The 20,037-nt window shown below is 39.9% G+C and overlaps 1 protein-coding gene across 1 annotated transcript in view; it reads left to right on the forward strand.

Annotated features, from left to right (window-relative positions):
* The window catches only part of TRPM2 (transient receptor potential cation channel subfamily M member 2), a 55,353-nt gene that overhangs the window by 8,598 nt on the left and 26,718 nt on the right, over nucleotides 1-20,037 (forward strand). Inside the window, exons 8-22 of the mRNA XM_089509400.1 lie at nucleotides 396-576; nucleotides 2,136-2,197; nucleotides 3,721-3,921; nucleotides 4,849-4,951; nucleotides 6,327-6,448; nucleotides 8,715-9,065; nucleotides 9,774-9,911; nucleotides 10,518-10,647; nucleotides 12,891-13,036; nucleotides 14,338-14,450; nucleotides 16,214-16,427; nucleotides 16,991-17,109; nucleotides 17,996-18,128; nucleotides 18,288-18,459; nucleotides 19,506-19,680. Coding sequence (XP_089365526.1) covers nucleotides 396-576; nucleotides 2,136-2,197; nucleotides 3,721-3,921; nucleotides 4,849-4,951; nucleotides 6,327-6,448; nucleotides 8,715-9,065; nucleotides 9,774-9,911; nucleotides 10,518-10,647; nucleotides 12,891-13,036; nucleotides 14,338-14,450; nucleotides 16,214-16,427; nucleotides 16,991-17,109; nucleotides 17,996-18,128; nucleotides 18,288-18,459; nucleotides 19,506-19,680 — 2,360 coding nt within the window. The remainder of the gene's footprint in view (nucleotides 1-395; nucleotides 577-2,135; nucleotides 2,198-3,720; nucleotides 3,922-4,848; nucleotides 4,952-6,326; nucleotides 6,449-8,714; nucleotides 9,066-9,773; nucleotides 9,912-10,517; nucleotides 10,648-12,890; nucleotides 13,037-14,337; nucleotides 14,451-16,213; nucleotides 16,428-16,990; nucleotides 17,110-17,995; nucleotides 18,129-18,287; nucleotides 18,460-19,505; nucleotides 19,681-20,037) is intronic.

The raw sequence follows: 20,037 nt of genomic DNA on the forward strand, positions 1-20,037 counted from the left end.
AGGCACAGGGCCAAGATCAAAGGAGATGAGGCTAGTGTAAATTGGATAGAGCTAGATGTCTACTTGGGAATAAGTGAAGAGCAATAGTTTTCAGGCATGCAAAGCATTGCTTAGGTTTCTGCATAGCTACTCAAGAGTAAGTGCCAGTGTAATACAGTAACTTTCAGGCATGCAAAGCATAGGTTTTAAGTATGCGAAGCATAGCTCACCTCTCTGCAAAGCATTTAATTTTAACTGTCTTTTTAAAACCCTCTTAACCTCTGATCATTCATCTGAGATAACAGCAAACAGTTGTTTGCAAGTTAGTCAAACCCCTCTTCAAGCAAGGATTTAGAACTTCAGTGATTAAGGCTGCTTGCCAGTTTGTGATTTTCCCCACACTTGGATTTTTGCAGGGTAGCTTCCCAGCTGAATATGTGATGGATGAAGAGACCCAAGGGAACCTTTCTTGCTTGGATAATAATCACTCACATTTTATCCTGGTGGATGATGGGACACATGGGAAGTATGGTGTAGAGATCCCCTTGAGGACCAGGCTTGAGAAGTTCATTTCAGAGCAAACCAAAGTGAAAGGAGGTAACAACAATGCAAGATGGGGTATCTTAATGCATGACAGTCCATTACACCAGGATATGCATCCCATTCATTTTGTGTATTAATCTTAATCCAAGATTTGGCAAGACTGAGTTTATTTGTGCCAGCAAGATTCTAGGTTTATGTGCTCACTCATTAGTTCAGATTAAAGTCAGAGAGAGATTTTGATGATCATCAGGATGCTACTTGTTAATGAATGGTGGCAAAAAGACTTATAGAATTGTAACTGAAAGGGATCTTAAGGGTCGCAACATGACCAACCCCCAACCAACGCAAGAATTATCCCTGACAGATGGATTTACAGCTTTCTCTTTAAAAAATCTCCAATAGAGGGGCAGTTGGTTTCACAAACAGCTCTTACTGGCTGAAGGGTTTTTGTTTTTTGTAATGTTTATTCAGAATCCTTCCTTGTAATTTGATTACTCTGTGGAGCAACAGAAAATAAGTATGTTTTCTCTGCCATGTGATAGCAATTAAGATATTTGACGATGGCCTCTCAATCATCTCTTAATCAGGCTAAATTTAACCCTCCCAGTCAATCCACATAGGGCTTTCTAAATGCTTTACTATCTTTGTTGCCTTTCTCTGGACACATTCCAGCTTGTCAATGTCCTTTTAAAACCTCAGTGTTCCAAACTGGAAAAAGTAGTCCAGGTGGGGTCTGATCAAAGCAGAATATAGCAGTATTATTATGACAGATGATATGTTTTGCATTCAAAAGTCTCCGATTAAATCCCTGTCATCTCCAGTTATAATGTATGGGAAACATACTATTGAAAGGCTGGAGACTAGAACCACAAGTAGTCAATAAAGATAGTACAAAGCTAGATGGACATAGAGTTTGATTTGATAGAAGACAGCCTCTTGTATCTCCATTTGTGACAGCATAATCATTACTGTTGTGATGTAATAAAATGCCTGTCATGGGAATGGGGGACTGGAAAGAGCAAATAGAAATAATCCATTAGTGATAATTTGTGATATTACTTAAAGAGAAGAAACTATGGAGATACCTGGGGAAGACTAAAGGGAAAGAAAATAAACCAGCAAGGAATCAGAAATTAAAAACAAAGTAAGGTACAGAAAATACACATTTCCCTCTATAGTGTTAGGCTGTTGCTATGTTTTGATATTTTTATATGATTTTATAATTTATGTTGATATTTATGTTTTATCTTTATTATATAGTACGTTGCCTTGATAGTTTTGCAGAAAGGAGGCCTAAACTCCTTTTAAAAATGAAGAAGCAAATAAAGGGTTGCCATATATAACACACAAGGTTTTGTTTATGTATGGTGTGTTGCTACTATTTGTTCATGGTTTTAAATGTTAATTAATCAGTTATGATAACTATTTTTTCCTGTTAAGAGTGATATGTTGTTCATAGTCAAAAGTAATTACCAGTCTGCCTCTCCAGACCCGTCACTGAGAACTGTGTATCATACAACTATGTTGCAGTGATGGATGCCAGCAGGAAGGGAAAGATGAGGGCTGTATACCTGAGTGTATATGGAACTGTTTAAGCCTTCATTTCCTTACAGGAGTTGCCATTAAAATACCAATCGTTTGTGTAGTACTGGAGGGTGGCCCTGGGACACTTGACGTAAGTATCTTAGGACAATTAATTATGGAAAAGAGCAAGACATACTTCAGATTTTCTGTAGATTAGACACTAATTGAAACTACTAGGTGTGGACATTGCAGAAATACATCAGGTTCTAAATGCAAGGCATGTGTAGCTTTTCCTTTGACATACGTGAGTGGACACATCGAGTTATGACTTATCTATGGAATCTCTTTTTGTCTTATTCTCAGCAAATGTAGCAGGAGATAAGATGCCTTAGCTGCAGGACCCAAGCATTATTTTGGGGGTTCAGTGTGAATCTGGGCATGTATCTTCTCTCCATAGCAACACTACAGCCCCTAATCCCCTATATATAATTTTACGAGCCATGAGAAAAAAAATTGTTTTTAATTCTGAAATATTATATACATATTATATATTTCTGAAGAATGCCTGCCTTTGCTACTTTTGCTTGATGATAACATTCAACCTGAGAATGCTTCAAGTTTGCTAACATATTGCAATTTTGGGATTGTTAATAAAGGGATTGTTTTGTCAATGCTTTGACTTTTTTATTATTTAAATGATTTTCTAAAAATTCTAACTGCAACTAACATGGTAGCAAATATTAGGCCATTTCACTTTCAAGCTTTGCTTGGCACCTTTGGCATCTTTCAGGTTATGCATACTTTACTAGAAAATAGTCAGACTTGTTTAATAATTGGTAGTACTTTTTCTAAAAGTATTTTTTTAGGTGTCACATTTCACAAGGAAAATGTAGTGGCATTGCAGCGGGGGGGGGGGGGGGGGAGACCGCACAGGGTGATCTAGCAGTTATGATAAAAACAATTACCATAATTAAGTACTTTGCTAAAATGGAGAGACTAGAAAGACTCCTACTCCCTTCATCATTGTAAAGATAGTTATATAGCTATTGTTCTATAGAGCCATGGTGATTCTACAGTAAATGTCTCATATGGAGGCAACCTGCGAAATTTCAGGTTGCCTCTATATGGGAAAATGTAATTTTAGACTAGTCCATTGAGATAGCACATAAGGAATCATGTTTCTGAATGTATCTTCACGTAAATAATTTTTTTGCGTTCATTTTTCCTTCCTCTGATATATTCTAAGGTATACTACATGGAGGAAGTATTTTTTGTGGTAGAGCTTAAAAATGAACTTTTTTTAAAAATCCATGATGTCCTCACCTCCAACCCTAAATAGCTAGAATTCCAATACCTTGTTTTAGTAATCAAAGGCATAGCTGTGTTAGTCTGTTCCAGCATAAAATAATATAAAGAGATCCAATAAGACATTTGAGACTAATAGAAATTTTAAAGCATAAGCTTAAATAAACTGGAATCCAAAAAGCTTATGCTATACATTTTTTCTCTCAGTTGCAAAAGGGTTATTGATTCATTTATATCATTTATTTTTGTATGTGTAACTTGAAAATTGACTCTGACATTTTGTGCAATGTATAAACTGGATCAGTGACAATATAGCTGAAGTCTATGAGGTAGGATGGGCTTACAGGCAATCGATCTCTTGTTCTGCAGACCATATACAATGCAATTACAAATGGCACCCCCTGTGTGATTGTGGAAGGCTCAGGACGTGTGGCTGATGTCATTGCTCAGGTGGCTAACCTTCCCAGCCCCAAAATAAGCATTTCCCTAATTCAGAGGAAATTGATCACATTCTTCAAGGATGGCTATGAGCAGTTCACTGAGAGCAAGATTGTGGAATGGACCAAAAAGGTAAGACAAAGCACTCCCCTTTTAGCCTTCAACTGCCTTTTGGTGGTGATGCTATTTGATGAGCTGATATGCAGTTTGTAAACGTATTGCTGACATTTCCTCTTTACATATACATTTGAAATACTATATATTATTTCACTCCTGTGCTCTGAACACCTGGAAGGTGGTTGCTACATTTTTGAAGTCTCTGTGAGAGACCTTGCTCAATGCTGTACCACTGGGACTGGAAGCAACATTCCATAGAGGACCACTTCTGCCACATGGCAGAATAAACCAGAGTGCTTCAAGTGGCACCATGAAGGACAGAGTGATAGATGAACACAAGAATTGGTAGATCATGACTTTTTAACATGTTGTGAGGGATATTTCAAGTCTGCTGCAGGCAGCAAAATGTATTGGGATGGCACTCAGCTTGTTACTTATCTGTGGTGCAAATCCATATAATGTGGCATATTGAATATCATGAACTGTGAGCTCTAAAGTTATTGGTTCTAATCTTACCTTGGCTGCAATCTCATTTGTGGCAACAGACAACTCACCAAGGTCTCAGCCTCATGAATACAGGAATAAGAAGGTTGGTCTATTAACATGGGTGTTATGAATCTTAGTGAATTTTGTATGGAAAGAGTATAGAAAATCTGAAATGCACTATATAGTTTATGTGGTGGTGGCAGTGGTGATGATTCCCTTGAGTCTGAACATGAATCAGCCAGAAATTTCACTAGGTTTTAAAGAAGCAGAATTTCAGCTTCAGAGGTTGTGGTGGGGGTGATTATTGTTTCTTTAGGGAAAACTGGAGGCAATCTCCACAAATGAACTTGTGGTGGGGTATTAAAAATCTTCATAGATGGGTTGTGCTAGGTGGTCAATAACATGGCCACTGCATTCCAGGCTACTGCACTCTGTTTTCTTTGGCATTTCTTCCAGATCCAAGATATTGTGCGAAACAGGCAACTTTTGACCATCTTCAGGGAAGGCAAAGATGGACAACAGGATGTTGATGTGGCCATTCTACAGGCCATGCTTAAAGGTGAGAAGTGCAGTGAGTCTTGCAGAGAAGCTGTAGAGGTTAGTAGATAACTGGGTTCTCTCTTGGCTTGAGACATTTCCCTGGGCCAAAACATGGTTTTCCTTCTGAAAACAATACTATTGTGTAGAATTTTGGGTGTGTGCAGGCTTAGACTTCACTTATCTTCCAAAGTGTCTTTCCACAGAAGTAGTGCATGTACAGCAAGCTCAGACTGGCCAGGACTGAGAGATGACATGAATTGTACATCTGGAGGGCTACAGATTCCTGTCTTTGCTATGAGTAATAGGCAAAATTCTGCCTGGTATCATACTTTCCAGCTGTGACATTCCATACAGAAGCAAGATGCTGTACAATACCCAGAGAGGTGCAAAGTGATCTGACACAGCAATGCTTCATTTAATTTGTTGAATTTCATTATTAGTCATATAATTCATAGCATTCAACTACAAGGTTTTTGTTTTTATTTTTCAAATAAACTGTCATTTTGGCCTCAGAGGGAGCGATCAGGCAGACCCAGCAACATCGGGGACTGCCTGAAGGAAGAGGCTCCTCCCTCCTCAACTGTCATCTCGGCCTTAGAGGGAGCGATCAGGCAGATCCAGCAACATCGGGGACTGCCTGAAGGACGAGACCTCTCCCCCTTTAACTGTCACCTTGTATTTTGTATTGTATTACAATTTTTACTGTACACTGCTATGATCATTGCGGAATAGCAGTCTATAAATAAAACAAATTATTATTATTATTATTATTATTATTATTATTATTAAAATCACTGGAATATTCAGTCCAATATAGAAAACATGATAAAAACACATTGAAAGGACTATATTCCTACCTAACCTCAGCCACTGAATATCAAACAAGAAAGTCTTGTCTAGATTTAATAAATAAATATATAGAAATTCCAAGAATCTGACAAATCTTTAGGCAGCAATGTTGGATATGGTACATTGGAGCTTACATTCACTAAGCACAGGGTATTTATAGAGGCATATTTGGGGCTACCAGTCAGAGGCAGGACCAACTTTCTGCTGTCCTCAAATGCACTGACCTTCCTTGTATTTCCCCTTTCAAATTCTGGATGTGTGTAAATGAGCATAACAAGAGCCATGTTGAATCAGACCAATATCCATGGTAAACCTACTAGCAGACCTGAGTGAACTGAATCTTCCATTTTGTGCTCCCAATCAACTAATTGAATTCTTTCTGATAATGAAGATGATATACAGTATTGTCCTCCTGACTCGTAGCCATTGATGAGGCCCATTTTCCATCAATTTATCTAAGCCCCTTCAAAAGCTGTGCAAGCACAAATGCATTAGTTGTTTGCAACCACGTTTCAGTCATGTTCTTGTTGGTTCTGCTATTGTAGCCTCCCGATATCGTGATCACTTTGGCCATGAGAACTGGGACCACCAGCTAAAGCTAGCAGTGGCGTGGAACAGGGTGGATATTGCCCGAAGTGAGATTTTTACTGATGATCATGAGTGGAAGGTAGGGAGACTTCAGATTAAGTAATGGCAATGAACATGTTCCTATCCTGCCTTGATAATAAGACTAAGAACTGGAAGTACCAGCTTTGCCTTAACTGCTGCCGGCCTTGGTTTGAATTGGGAAGACACTGGTGTGACGTTGAGGGCAAAAATATTAGAGAGCTGCCTTGGATTGCCACCATTTTATGTCTTGTTTCAGTTGCATTGCTAAAGATTTTTTTAAAAAATTACAGTTTAGGAATCCCCTCTCCCCCACCATCATGGCCAGAACTAAGGGTGGCTGGGGACTCTGTGAATTGTAGTCCAAAAAGTAGCATTTCTAAGCTCTGGGCTTCTGTACGATTTACTACAGTTCACTTCATGACATGTTACTGTTATATGAAAACCTGTGGCATGTTCAGCCCTTAAGTGGTTGTCGGACTGCTACTTCCATCATTCCTAACTAGCATAGCCAATAATAAGGAGTCATGGGAGCTGCAGCCCCAAAACATCTGGAGTGCTGTACTTTTTACACATTTGGTGATATGTTTCTGTGCCTCACAGGAATATTATGGTATACTTTATAGGAAAGAAAAGGTAAAGAGAAATAGAGTGGTGATAGTTCTGAATCCATTGTAAAGTCTAGTTCACTGGTTCCCAAACTTTGGTCCTCCAGATGTTTTGGACTTCAGATCCAGAATTCCTGACTGTTGGTCAAGCTTGCTAAGGCTTCTGGGAGTTGAAGTCCAAAAAACCCAGAGAACCAAAGTTTGGGAATCACTGGTCTAGTTCATGTCTTTTATGCTGCCAAAGATTTTCAATCTTGAGGTGACTCCTAATGGCACAACTCTTTATAGCTTGCTACTTCTAGATGGCTTTTGTCACTTGGCTTTATGTGGTGTACAAACTGAAGGGGTCACAGTGACCCCTTCAAACCACAAGGGTCATCAAAATAAATGGAAAAAGTGATGCTTGAATAGTTATGCAAATACAGAATACCATCATTGCTTTTCTCCAGAGCTTCCACCCTTTGAAAATGATATGAGGGAACCAGGTTTGAAGTAGTTAAACTGGTGAGAAATTTCCATCCACTCTGACCTGAGTGCCAGTTTGACTGGGACTTGGGAGATCCAGATTTTAATTTGTAAATCTTGGTTGTAACCCCCATGAAACACATCAGTTGTGCTTTCTCTCACCCCAGTATATCTCAAGGGATTATTGTGAGAATAAGGAAGCCCTGTCCTTTGATATCGAATCTACTAAATTATTTATATTTTTTGCATTGGAATTCATGGATATGTTTTGCAAAAATGCATGCACACATACTCCAGTAATCAAATTTACTATCAGCCCTTTTGCTCACACATGACTGTGGAGAAGCATCATATAAGCAAAGAAAACATAAACCTAAGGAAACATACTGTAGTCCTCCCCCACTGAAGGAACTACTTATTTGGTGCTGGAAAATGTGGGTAGAGATGTCTGAGTCCTTTGAATTCTGCCCTGATGTTGCATGTTATTGTTTTCAAATGGCATTCTATAAGAAGCAATAATTTTATCATTTTAAGTGGTGTTTTGTATTAATAGTAACACGTTGCCCACCCCATTGGCTGCAGTACTGACAGCATAGCTGGATAGACATCTGCTTGAACTGAGGTGTGTTAAATAGCTGAATTCTGCTCTTACTGAGCATTGATCTCACAACTTAACCATCTGTATCATAACATAATTTGCCTATGACGGCAGTCAACCTCCACTTACATTTTAGAGAGGGTGGCTGTGATACCATGAAAGGTTATTATCTTTGCATCGATGTGCTCTGTTTGTTTGGAGGTGCCTCCTGCTTTCCATATTTTGCTGAAACGTAAACATGGGCTAGATGTGAGACAGAGCACTGGGATATATGCTGGTGATTTCCTTCCACTTAGCTTCCTTCCTCCTGCTTCCTGAGTTTCATAGAATGAGCTAGAGGTCTCAGCAAGTAGACAGCTTCCCTGTCAATAGAGTAGCATATCTGTTCTGAGTTTTACTCCAGACTTTAATGGGATTATGTAGGGTATATAACCTGTTTTGGAGACTAAAGTTTAGACTAACACCTGCAGTGGGTTCAATATCCCTCTGATATAAAGGCAGGTGGCTGTAACTGCTGTCAGCTGATCTCATTATTGAACGTGTCACCCTTCCTGCCTTACTCTTTCTCCCTGCTTCCATGCCCTGAATAGGATAGACTGGGTCAAATTGTGTTATGTTGGTGCCATCACTTTCTGGTTGCCTTTCTGGTCCAACAGCCCTCTGATCTTCACCCCATGATGGCAGCTGCTCTCATAGGCAACAAGCCAGATTTTGTGAAGCTCTTTCTGGAGCAAGGAGTACGCCTGAAGGAGTTTGTGACCTGGGACACTTTGATCTACCTCTATGAAAACACAGCATCATCCAGTGTCTTTCATGGGAAGCTGCAGAAGGTGTTGCTGGAAGAGAAGGAGTGCTCAGCCTTCTCCAAAGTGCCAAAGATCCAATTGCACCATGTGTCCCAAGTGCTGAGAGAACTGCTGGGAGACTTCACACAGCAGCTGTACCCCAAACCGAAAAACACCGAGCGACACCGTCTCTCCATTGCCGTGCCTCATATCAAACTTAATGTATTTATTATTATTATTATTATTATTATTATTATTATTATTATTATTATTTTGTTTGTTGTTGTTGTTGTTGTTGTTGTTGTGTGCTTTTAAGTAGTTTCCAACTTATAATGACTCTAAGGTGAACCTATCATAGAGTTTTCTGGGGCTGAGTGTTTGTCACCCATAGAGTTTCAAACCCTAGTCTTCAAAGCTCTCAGACAAGCTGAGAGAGAAACTAGAATCAAACGCCTCCTTGCTCATGTCCTCCTCTGATGGCAAAAAACGGATGAAGGAGATGAATTTGGTGACTGTGGCTGAAAACAAAATGGAAAGTTGTCTGACAAAAGCATTATTGGCCATAATTTGTATACTCAACCTTCTGTCATCAGTGGGAAACCAATTTTCCAGAGCTTTTGTAGAGCTTCACAAATCTGTTTGACCAGAGACATCAGTAGGATGGAAGAAATGAGCCTGTACATCACATTGGTAGGCTCACCTCTTTAGATATAACATTTAATCCTTCACTTCCTTAAAATATAATATGTGGGTCCTACCATTTGGAAGCCTTCCTACTCATTTTGCTTGCTGAGTTGGCCCCTGGATTTCTGACCCCAAACCCAGATCTCCTAGCACCATAAATGCCTTTTCCTCTCACACTGCCTTCTATTCACAGAGCAACTGTTTTGTGACCCAGATTTTATCAACAGGTTATTTTATCTTCTCTAGGTACAAGGAGTAAGTCTTCGCTCCCTCTACAAGCGTTCTGCTGGCCGGGTCACATTCACCATGGATCCTGTGAGGGACTTGCTTATTTGGGCAATTGTTCAAAGCCGCAAGGAGTTGGCTGACATCATCTGGGCCCAGGTAAACTATTCCTTGTCCAGACAAGAGTGTAGCCAGTTCATTTGGCACAATGGAACCCTTGGTCTGGAAAATAAAAATTTGTATTGATTCCTATTTGCAAAACCTGAAATGCCTTAATTGCTCCTTCTACCAGTAGTCCCCTACAATAGAATTAATGGGGAGGCAATAGAAATAATGGAAGAATATTTGGACTTAGTTCTTGCTGAGGTCTTCCTATATCCAGGCTGCAGTTGGGAGCTCACACAATTGAATGTTCTTCGATTTGAGCAAACCTTCATAGAAAATTATGTACATTTTTTTAAAAAAAAGTTACGTTATTTTTAGGATGTGAGGGAGGGAGACCCACATTCAATCCTATAAACCCACATTTCCATACTGAATTTGTTTGGTCCAGAGTGAGACACAGGTTTACAATTTCTTTGAGAACTATGGCATAGAGAAGTTAATGGGAAGATGAGAATGGGAAAGATGTTTGCAGATTAGCTATGGAGAAAGTGATCTGTACTTAAAGTGCAAGTTCCGATAGCAGAGGACTCCTGAAGGTTACACAGTCAACCTGGAACCAGAAATATCATGTTCTTGCTAACCTGAGCCCTTTTGCATCAGAGCCAGGACTGCATTGCAGCAGCTTTGGCCTGCAGCAAGATGCTAAAGGAGTTATCCAAGGAGGAAAATGATACTGACAGCACTGAGGAAATGCTGGCCCTGGCAGAGGAATACGAGTATCGAGCTATTGGTGAGTCTGGGCTGGGTTGGTAGGCAGATGGGCTACTTCTGAGCCATGCTTCTGAACCAATAGACGTGTTTCCACATTCTGAATTGCTTCTTTCCTGATTCATCCTTACCCTATGTTGACATTTTGAACTTCCCAGGCCTGGAGGTCCTCCAGCCTACTACTTCTATCCCTACCCTGCCATCTCTATCTATACACACTGTAGAGCTTTTTCTCATTAAAGGCTGGAGCCTCACTACTGCCAAAAATCGCAAGCATTCAGTTTGGACTGAAAAGTGGATATGTTGCATATAGTTTATCTGGCAAAAGTGATCTGAACAGCAGGTGAAAAGCAATGGTAGGGAAACTCCAGGAAAAATAGTTCAGAGGCTCTATCAGGGCATCCTTTGGTAGGCCATGCCAGTGATGGGCAAAAGCCAGAGCCAGTTGTGGACAGAGGCCAATAATAGACCAGAACCAAGAATGGGAAGGCCAAAGCCCAGCATGGATGGCATGGATGGTGTGTGCAGCACTGATTTGTAAAGGCTGGAGGCACCAAGGAAAAGGACCTGATTAACCATTGCCATGATGGTACCCCTCCCATTGGTTTCTCCTGTGGAAGAATGACAATAATAAAATAAGGTTCTGCACACCTTTGCTATTCAGGAAAAACACTTGATGGTCTTTGGGCTCTGGAGAGCATAAAGCATTTCTTACTTCAATTGCTAAGCCTGGAAGCTATGCTCTTTTTAAAAAAAATATGAATATTTATATACTATTTAACAGGAGGAAAAGGAAATCTGTGTAGCATAGGTATATAAAAATATTTGCTAAATATACTTTAGTTGGGACACTTTGGAAAAATTTTTCATAGCACTGAGTTTTTTCACTTTCTTGTGCCAGAGCAAAAGTGGCAAGGTCTTCTTCTGTTCTGCTAATTTCCCTATAATTTGTTCAAGGAGAATCTGCGAACAACTCATCTCTTCTCCCTTTCTTAAGCAAACACAGTGCACAAAGCAAGCACAAGACAGGATTATTGATCAAAAAGATGCAAAGCAAAACAGACAATCCATTCAATGCTTATATTTTGCAAAGACAATGCCAGAAAGCAGCATCAGCTGCAATTTGCTCAACAATTTTTTGTGTGCTTTGCACAAAAATTTCCTTTGTAAATGCAAACACTTCTGCAAAATGTGCAAAATCCTTTCCTTTAGCGAGAAAGAAAAAAATAGACTTTCCCCCCCTCTCTTGTGAGACTGAGATAACCAAGGACTTACATCCTTAGTGAAACCACAGACTATAGGAAGTAATTAAGAGGGTTCAGTTCTTTCCACTCACACACTTATGTTCTTAAAATCATTTGCTCTCTCTCCATTGTAAGTCATTTGATCAAGGCTGAATTTTAAACAAACATGTCTTCTGCTGTTTTAAATAGTTCTGGTCTTATTATTTATTACATTTATATCCTGTCCCTCCTCTGAAGTGACATATATTAGGCTGAGATATAGTGACTGTCTCCCGGTCATGCACTGAGTCGGAATCAGAATTCAGTTGTTTCCTTTCCTAATGTGACATTCTAACCAATGGAAGCTGGTTGCTCTGATGACAGTAGATTCTGGGTTTTAATCTGAATGTTAAATGAGTTATACAAGATGCTGAATCTATTTAGGGGATAAGATTCCACACCCTGGACAGCACTTTTACAGTTCAGGCTAAAAGTTGAAAGAGATTCACCACCCCACTGATGTTGGAACCATAAGCCATATGAGAGGTTCTCCAACTGGTTGTAGAAAAGGGATATAGTCCATGAGCTCCATTCTGATGGTTCATAGAATGGCTGAAGAACAATTAAGAGTTTCTACATTTGGGCCTCCACTTTACTTTTTCTAATGGAGCTGAAGGCTGTATTAATCAGGGACAGGTGAACAAACAGGCAAACTAGGCTTTGATCCAGGGCCCACACTTTTCATAATATAGCACTGCATGAAATAAATATGTACTTTGGTTTTTTAGTGAAGAAATTTATTACACACGTCACTGAGCTATTTATCCATTTTCAAGAGGGAAAAAGTATGTTAAGATCTGTAGCTGCACTGTATACAATTATGAAGTTTGTTAGATGGTCCAGGACACCTTGCTGTTTGTCAGTCTCAGCTTTCTCACAGGTCCCTACTAGGGCTAAAATGCCACTGAGTTTCTCAAAGAAACACCGGCATAGAAATGGAATAGGAGTAGTAAATACCTATATTCCTGTTTTTCTCTTCTAGGTGTCTTCACTGAATGTTACCGGAAAGATGAAGAAAGAGCCCAGAAGCTCTTGATTCGTGTTTCTGAAGCTTGGGGAAAGACCACCTGCCTACAACTAGCCTTGGAGGCTAAAAATATGAATTTTGTTTCTCATGGGGGCATCCAGGTATGATTTGCTCACTTAGGAGATTATTGCACACAGAAAAACTAGTGGGAGAGATTTGGGATCTAAAAGATAAAAATGGGTCTTATCACATTTACCTGTGCCTGGGCTGTTGGCAGCCCATATACACCCAGAGATAATCTCGTTCGTGGACATGGGCTACCTACAGCCCAGGCATGGGTAAATGCGATAAGACCCATTTTTGTCTTTTAGATCTTGTGTCTCTCCCGTTGATTTTTCTGTGCACGATAATCTCCTTAGATTTCATGACAGCTGCAAATTAGTTATTTATTTATTGCTAATGCTTTAGAAATACTCACCTGACTTTGATAATCACACAATATGTAGTTCTTACATTATAGACTGTCTTAGTTGTTGTTCTGTGCTTTTGTGTTGTTTCTGACATGGTGAACCTAAGGTGACCCTATCTTAGGGTTTTCATTGCAAGATTTGATCAGAGGAGGGTTGCCTTTGCCTTTCTCTGAGGCTGAGAGAGTGGTACTTGCTGAAGGTCACTCAGTAGGTTTCCATGGCCAAGCAGGGATTAAAACCCTGGTTTCCAGAGCAGTGACATCACTGGGTCAGTCTTACTTAGAAGAGATAACATTGTTATGGACACATCACCCATACCTTTAAGTAAAGCAAACACTTTGTCCACTACAGCTACAGGAACCCTGTTACCCTCATTTTCCTAGTCTATAGCACATCTGTTGTTGCTAATGCTTTCAGAATAAAAAATGTGGTATCTTCCTCTGAACTACAGCCGCTGCTGCTGATGGAGAACTTTGCCTGCCTTCCCCATTTCTCTAAGAACTACTGTGTCATAGTTTCCATTGCTCCAGGGAAGAAGTGGCTTTGTAGCTTGAATTGTAGATCCCCTGTAGTAAAAGGACAAGCTGGTCAGATGAATGAGAATGGATTGTGTGCATTACTAGTGCTTGGAAACATTGCTTTTTGGACTACAGCTCCTCAAATTCAGCTGGTCGGCTGGGATAGTTGTAGTCCAAGAAAGTAACATTTCCAAGCTCCCTGTGTTACATACTTTTGTGAAGGCCCTTGTTCCTTTAATGGTTCTGTAGAAGAGATATTTTTAGCAAGTGTTTCTTGTTACACAAACAAGCTTAAATTCCCTCTTCCACACAGCCATTAACGGTACAAGAACACCTCCAGATTTCGCTCTGGCAACCCTAAAGACATCAAGAGATGCTAAAGGCCCTGTGTTGCTATTTTGACAGAACCTCCATAGTCTTCAAAAACTTGTATTGTACCTTGTTCTCATGGCGCTGTTCCCCTCCCTTTTGCAGGCCTTCTTAACCAAAGTTTGGTGGGGGAAGCTGAGTGTCGATAATGGAATGTGTCGTGTCATTGTGTGCATGCTGTTTTTCCCCCTCCTCTACACTGGCCTCATCACTTTCAGGTATTTGTGGGTCTAGATTGTACTAGCTGTGGCATGGAGATTTCTACCTCATCCTTATGTGTTTTAAAACACCATCTTGCTTCACTATGTGCTGTATAAGACAGATCATCACAAAACATCAGCCAGCTATGCCCTGGCTTCATTCACCTCCTATAGCCCTCTGGATTCTCCTCCAAAAGTCTAACTGACCTGCATTGTATCCTATAGTTGTTGTTATTGTTTTTCATTATTTTTGTGATTTATAACTTTCCTCAGGGAGGTCAACAATCTATATAAACACAGTTAATTTCACGAATTCCAGTTATTTAAAGAACAAATTGTAAACATCCCAAACCACAAATTAGAATCTGTTTAATAATAGAAACAAACAGCAGTCAAACACTTGTTTATTTCTCAAAATCTGTAAAAACAGGTTATGTTTTAATTAGTGTCTCAAAGAAGAAAGTGTTGACAGAACCAGCAAAACTCCAACAGAGATCTTTTTATATCATGTTTACACCTGTGAGGAGATACAGGACTTAAATCCTGGAAATCAGGTGGTGAGCATCTGGATAAAAATTAAAGGAGAAGGAAACAACAGGGATGTTATTGTGGAGGTCTACTACACCATCCCCAAGTCAAACTGAGGAACTGGATGATGCCTTTCTAGAACAGATGACCACAGAAAGGAGAGATGTAGTAATGATGGGTCACTTCAACTATCCTGATATCTGCTGGAAGTCAAACTTAGCCAAACCAATAGCCCTATTTAAGTATTTGAAGGGGTGTCACATTGTGGATGGAGCAAACTTGTTTTCTGCTGCTCCAGAGAACAGGACCCAAAACAATGGATGCAAGCTACGGGAAAAGAGATTTTACCTAAATATTAGGAATAACTTCCTGACAGTGAGAGCTGTTCAACAGTGGAACATATTCCCGTGGAGTGTGGTGGAGTCTCCTTCTTTGGAGGTCTTTAAATAGAGGCTGGATGGCCATCTGTCAGGGATGCTTTGATTGAAAGTTCCTGCATGGCAGGGGATGGACTGGATGGCCCTTGTGATCTCTTCCAGCTCTATGAATCTGTTTATTTATAATATAATTTATTATAGGGTGTAGAAAAAATAGCTGTACCATGTGTCACTTTGTAGAGAAGTCATGATTAATAACAAACTTCTACTATTTGTGCATACAAAATACAGATGTGTGTTGCCTTCATGACTAAATATAGAGGTAGGATGGTCCCTCTGCCCTGTGGTTGTAAATTTTCAGTTATGAAGCAACCACAGAATCATGCTTTCCAGCAATGTGTTGTGCCTGCTTCTGTATTAGAGTCAGCTGCTTCCCTCTTCAGGCTGATGAAATTTACACAACACATAAATCTGTGAATGAGATGAACAGCAAAGCTAAAGCTCAGTCTGGTGTTTCCCACTTTCTTAAAGTAAAAGTGAAACTTTATATGCAAGATGGAATCAAATTGGGTGAGGAAATTCAGTACAAGCACATATCGTTGCTCAGGTGTATTATTTTCACAGTCTTGCAAGACAGAGCTAAGTTTTCTGATTGGTTATTTGGGCTGAAATTTGGGTGGATCAAACTTTGGTGAACAAAACATTGGATCTTTTCTAGCAAAATCCCCTATGTGGTATTTCAGCCCTGACACCAGGCATATTGATATGGAAAAGTCATGGAAAAATGAGAAGGGACAACTACAGTAACATGGTATCATCCCTGCCTCCTTCCTCCCTTTTTCTTTTACTTCCTTCCTTCTTTCTTTTGTTGAACAGAGAGAAGAGACTCCAACCAATGACTTGTCTGAACCGCTTCCGGGCCTTCTTTACAGCTCCTGTTGTCATCTTCCACCTCAACATCCTTTCTTATTTCACCTTCCTCTGTCTCTTTGCTTATGTGCTAATGATAGATTTCCAGTCAACTCCATCCTGGAGGGAGTATATCATCTATTTCTGGCTTTTCTCCTTAGTGTGTGAGGAGACACGTCAGGTACTCAGTGAATAAAAAAATAGAAGGTTTGGGGGTGAGACTGCAACTAAAAAGCAGTGGTGTGTAGCTTCTGACTACTTCTGACTACTGCCTTAAGCCAGCCTTCCCCACTCCAACCTGGTGCATTGAATTACAGTTGTCATAAAAGCCTCCTAACATGCTCACTGGGAATGCTTCCTGGGATGATGGGGTGTTTAGTCCAATATATTTGGAAGCAAGGATACCAACTTTAGAAACACTGCCTGAAGTTTTGGACTTTTCCAGGTTATTGTTTTATATGCAAGAAATACATAATTGTTACTCATGTATTGGCACCAGCCTGCCATGACCGTTGTAGGGAAGGTGGCTTTGATTTTAATCAAAATTCAATCCACAGTTTGCTGATTCAGAGGTAGCAGGAAACTGTGGTTTGACAAACTGCAAAGATACTTTCAGTGCAAAAGAGAGAGGAGAAGGGAATAATAATTAGAACATGATTATTTTAGCTCTAGTGAACTGTGGTTTGTTGTATAAAGAGTCTTATGTCTGAACAGAGCCTGTAAAACTGTTCCTTCTTTCTTCAGCTCTTTTATGATCCAGATGGGTTTGGCTTGTTGAAAATGATGTCATTGTACCTCAATGATTTCTGGAATAAATTGGATGTGTGTGGTATCCTTATCTTTATAGCTGGCCTGGCCTGCAGGTGAGTTACTGTGCCATCATACCAGTTACTTTTTCTGGGAAAGGAACAGGACAGGGAATTTTTCAAAATCATGTTAGGGTATTTGTTTCCTTATAAAAATCCAAATTACAATTTCCAATGGAAGTCTAGATAAGGGTCATTTTAAAAATTATTTTCTCAATCATTGGTGTGGTGACACCATGAGTTACCCACACAGAGTGGCACCAACCTTAGTGATGCCACTGACTGAATGCAAACTACTTTAAATTCAGTTTACAGCAACTGAACTAAGGGTAAAGTGGGAGGAGGAGAGAGAAACTGATATATATATATATATATATATATATATATATATATATATAGTTGGAAAAGTGGGATGACAGATGATTAACTGGACTGTCCCTGCCAAATAGGGACAGTTAGAGCATATGTGCTAGGGATATTTATGAAAAAGCTACAGCAGAATCATATGCACAAACGTCTTCAATTATTTGAACATAGTCTAGCCCAAGTCATTTTGTTGCCTGAAGCAGAGGAACAAAATGCCCTGTTGCCCCATCTAGTCAAAGTGCACAGTACCCATAGTGGGCCAAGTTATTTTGGCATTTGAGCACTCTTCCCAATGGAAAGATTAGCCCTGTTTGAACAACTGTTGTCTACTGCAAGGGTACATATTCAGTCTTCTGACAATCAGGCTTCTTTGATCTAAATCCTTGAGTAGACCCACTGAATCAGTGCACCTTATATAACTATTGGCTTACCAAGTCTCAATTCGGTTAGTGGGTCTACTCTAGATGGGAGTAACAGAGTTAGTGTCAGAAGATTATTGCCTTTGTGAACATGATCCTGACATGTCCTTTGGCTAACACAATAAATAAGTGTGTTTGTTTCTTTCCCTTCTCCTAAGATGGATACCAGCTGCTTTGTATCCTGGAAGGATTATATTATCTCTGGCTTTTATTATTTTCTGCTTGCGCCTGATGCACATTTTCACAATCAGTAAAACTCTTGGCCCCAAGATCATCATAGTAAAGAGGATGGTAAGTTGTTTCTGCTGATGAGCACTATGGTGGCTACACACAGTCTCTGGTGTTGATTTTCTAATAGGGATGCAAAGATGTTCAGGGAGGCGGGTGTCCATGATCATTGTTCCCACTGCAAATAACTACAATTTCTGCTTTGTTTTTGTGTCTTTACAGATGAAAGATGTCTTTTTCTTCCTTTTCCTTTTGGCTGTTTGGGTGGTGTCCTTTGGAGTGGCCAAGCAAGCCATCCTGATACACAATGAGAAGCGGGTGGATTGGATTTTCCGAGGCGTTGTCTACCATTCTTATTTAACAATATTTGGGCAGATTCCATCCTACATTGATGGTACAGTAAAAAGTCTATATGTCAGAAGAAGGAACTGGCAAAACCACTTCTGAGCATTCTTTGCTTAAGAAAACCCTATAAAATTCATGGGGTCACCATAAGTTGACAAGTGACTTGCAGACACACACACACAATCTCATTTGAAATATTGACACAATCACATTTTTTAAATCAATGAGTGATATTTTTTTGGTGATATCCCTATACTCGATTATGACTAGACATCCATGTTAAAGAGAAACCTTTACCTTTACCATTGAAGTTATTTACAAACAGCCCTAAACTGGCTCAGAAGACTGATCTTCCATGGCAACATGGGTACCAATTTCATAATGTCTAAAAGAAGTAAAAAAGAAACCAATACTATATGTGAATAGTTAGCAGGACAGACATGTGATCATGGCTCCCCCTCTTTACACACTACAATATGACTATTAACAATAGCTATTCTTGGAGGTATGAAGTGCACTGTCTAAACAGCGGTTGTGTTGTTGCTCCACCTTGCTTGTCTTTACATAGTGAGAAAATTAGCTTAGTATTAAACTGTTTCTACTCTCTGCTAAGCCTGTTCTGGTCTGATTAAATTACATGTGAAGTTTTATGCACCAACATTTGTTTCTCAGTCCCAAGGCAGCTGCATTGCTATGCTCCCCATTCCTTCATCTTCATTTGCTGCTATAAATAGCATTCCAAACAAGCAATCGCAGAGTCCCCAGGAGACAAGCTGTTGTCTCTGTCTCTGGCAGCATTTTAGTGGCAGAATATCTTTATCATGTTTCTTAGTGGAAGACAGGTGCATGATGATGTGACTCAGCTGCTTGTTTTATCACCAGCTTTCAAAACCATTTAACATGCAGCTGAGTCATTCATCCCACCCTTCCAAAAATGTGCATTTTTCTCAACTCTTAACAGAGTTTGAAAATCTGTTATTACCAGCTATAGATATGGCAATTCAGTTTACTCTCAGAAAGCAAAGGAACAGGATGAGATTCCACCTATTGCTTGGCTAACTTGGCATTTGTTGGATTCATTGTGTTTTCTGGCAGGAGTGAACTTCAACCTCGATCAGTGCAGCCCAAATGGGACTGACCCCTACAAGCCCAAGTGCCCTGAGTACAATGGGCAGCCTGTCTTCCCAGAGTGGTTGACAATAATTTTGCTGTGCCTCTACCTGCTCTTCACCAACATTCTCCTCCTCAACCTCCTCATTGCCATGTTCAAGTGAGTTCCACCCTTTGAGCCAACTTGTACTGTAGTCCTCTCCTTACTAAAAATGTAAACCTTCAACTTGTCTTGTTATCACATGCCAGAACAAATAATGAGACTCTGGAGATTATTACACGAGAAATCAGCTGTGGGTTACATGCGGTTTCTAACCATAAGAGACTGATCTTACCATACTTCCCCATATCCAAGCAGTAGATAGCCCATACCCAATCCAGGCTTCTCTGGCTGTTTTTCAAGAATGGGATTTTCCCATTCTTGAAAAACTGCAAGAGAAGCCTGTGTTCGGTATGGGCTGCCAACTGCCTGGGCACAGGGTAGTGCGGTAAGATCTGTCCGTTAGGGTTAGAAACT

This window comes from Sceloporus occidentalis, unplaced genomic scaffold (assembly GCF_023333645.1).
Source record: "Sceloporus occidentalis isolate IW3139 unplaced genomic scaffold, rSceOcc1.0.p SCAF_2, whole genome shotgun sequence".
In the NCBI taxonomy this organism is placed as follows: Eukaryota; Metazoa; Chordata; class Lepidosauria; order Squamata; family Phrynosomatidae; genus Sceloporus; species Sceloporus occidentalis.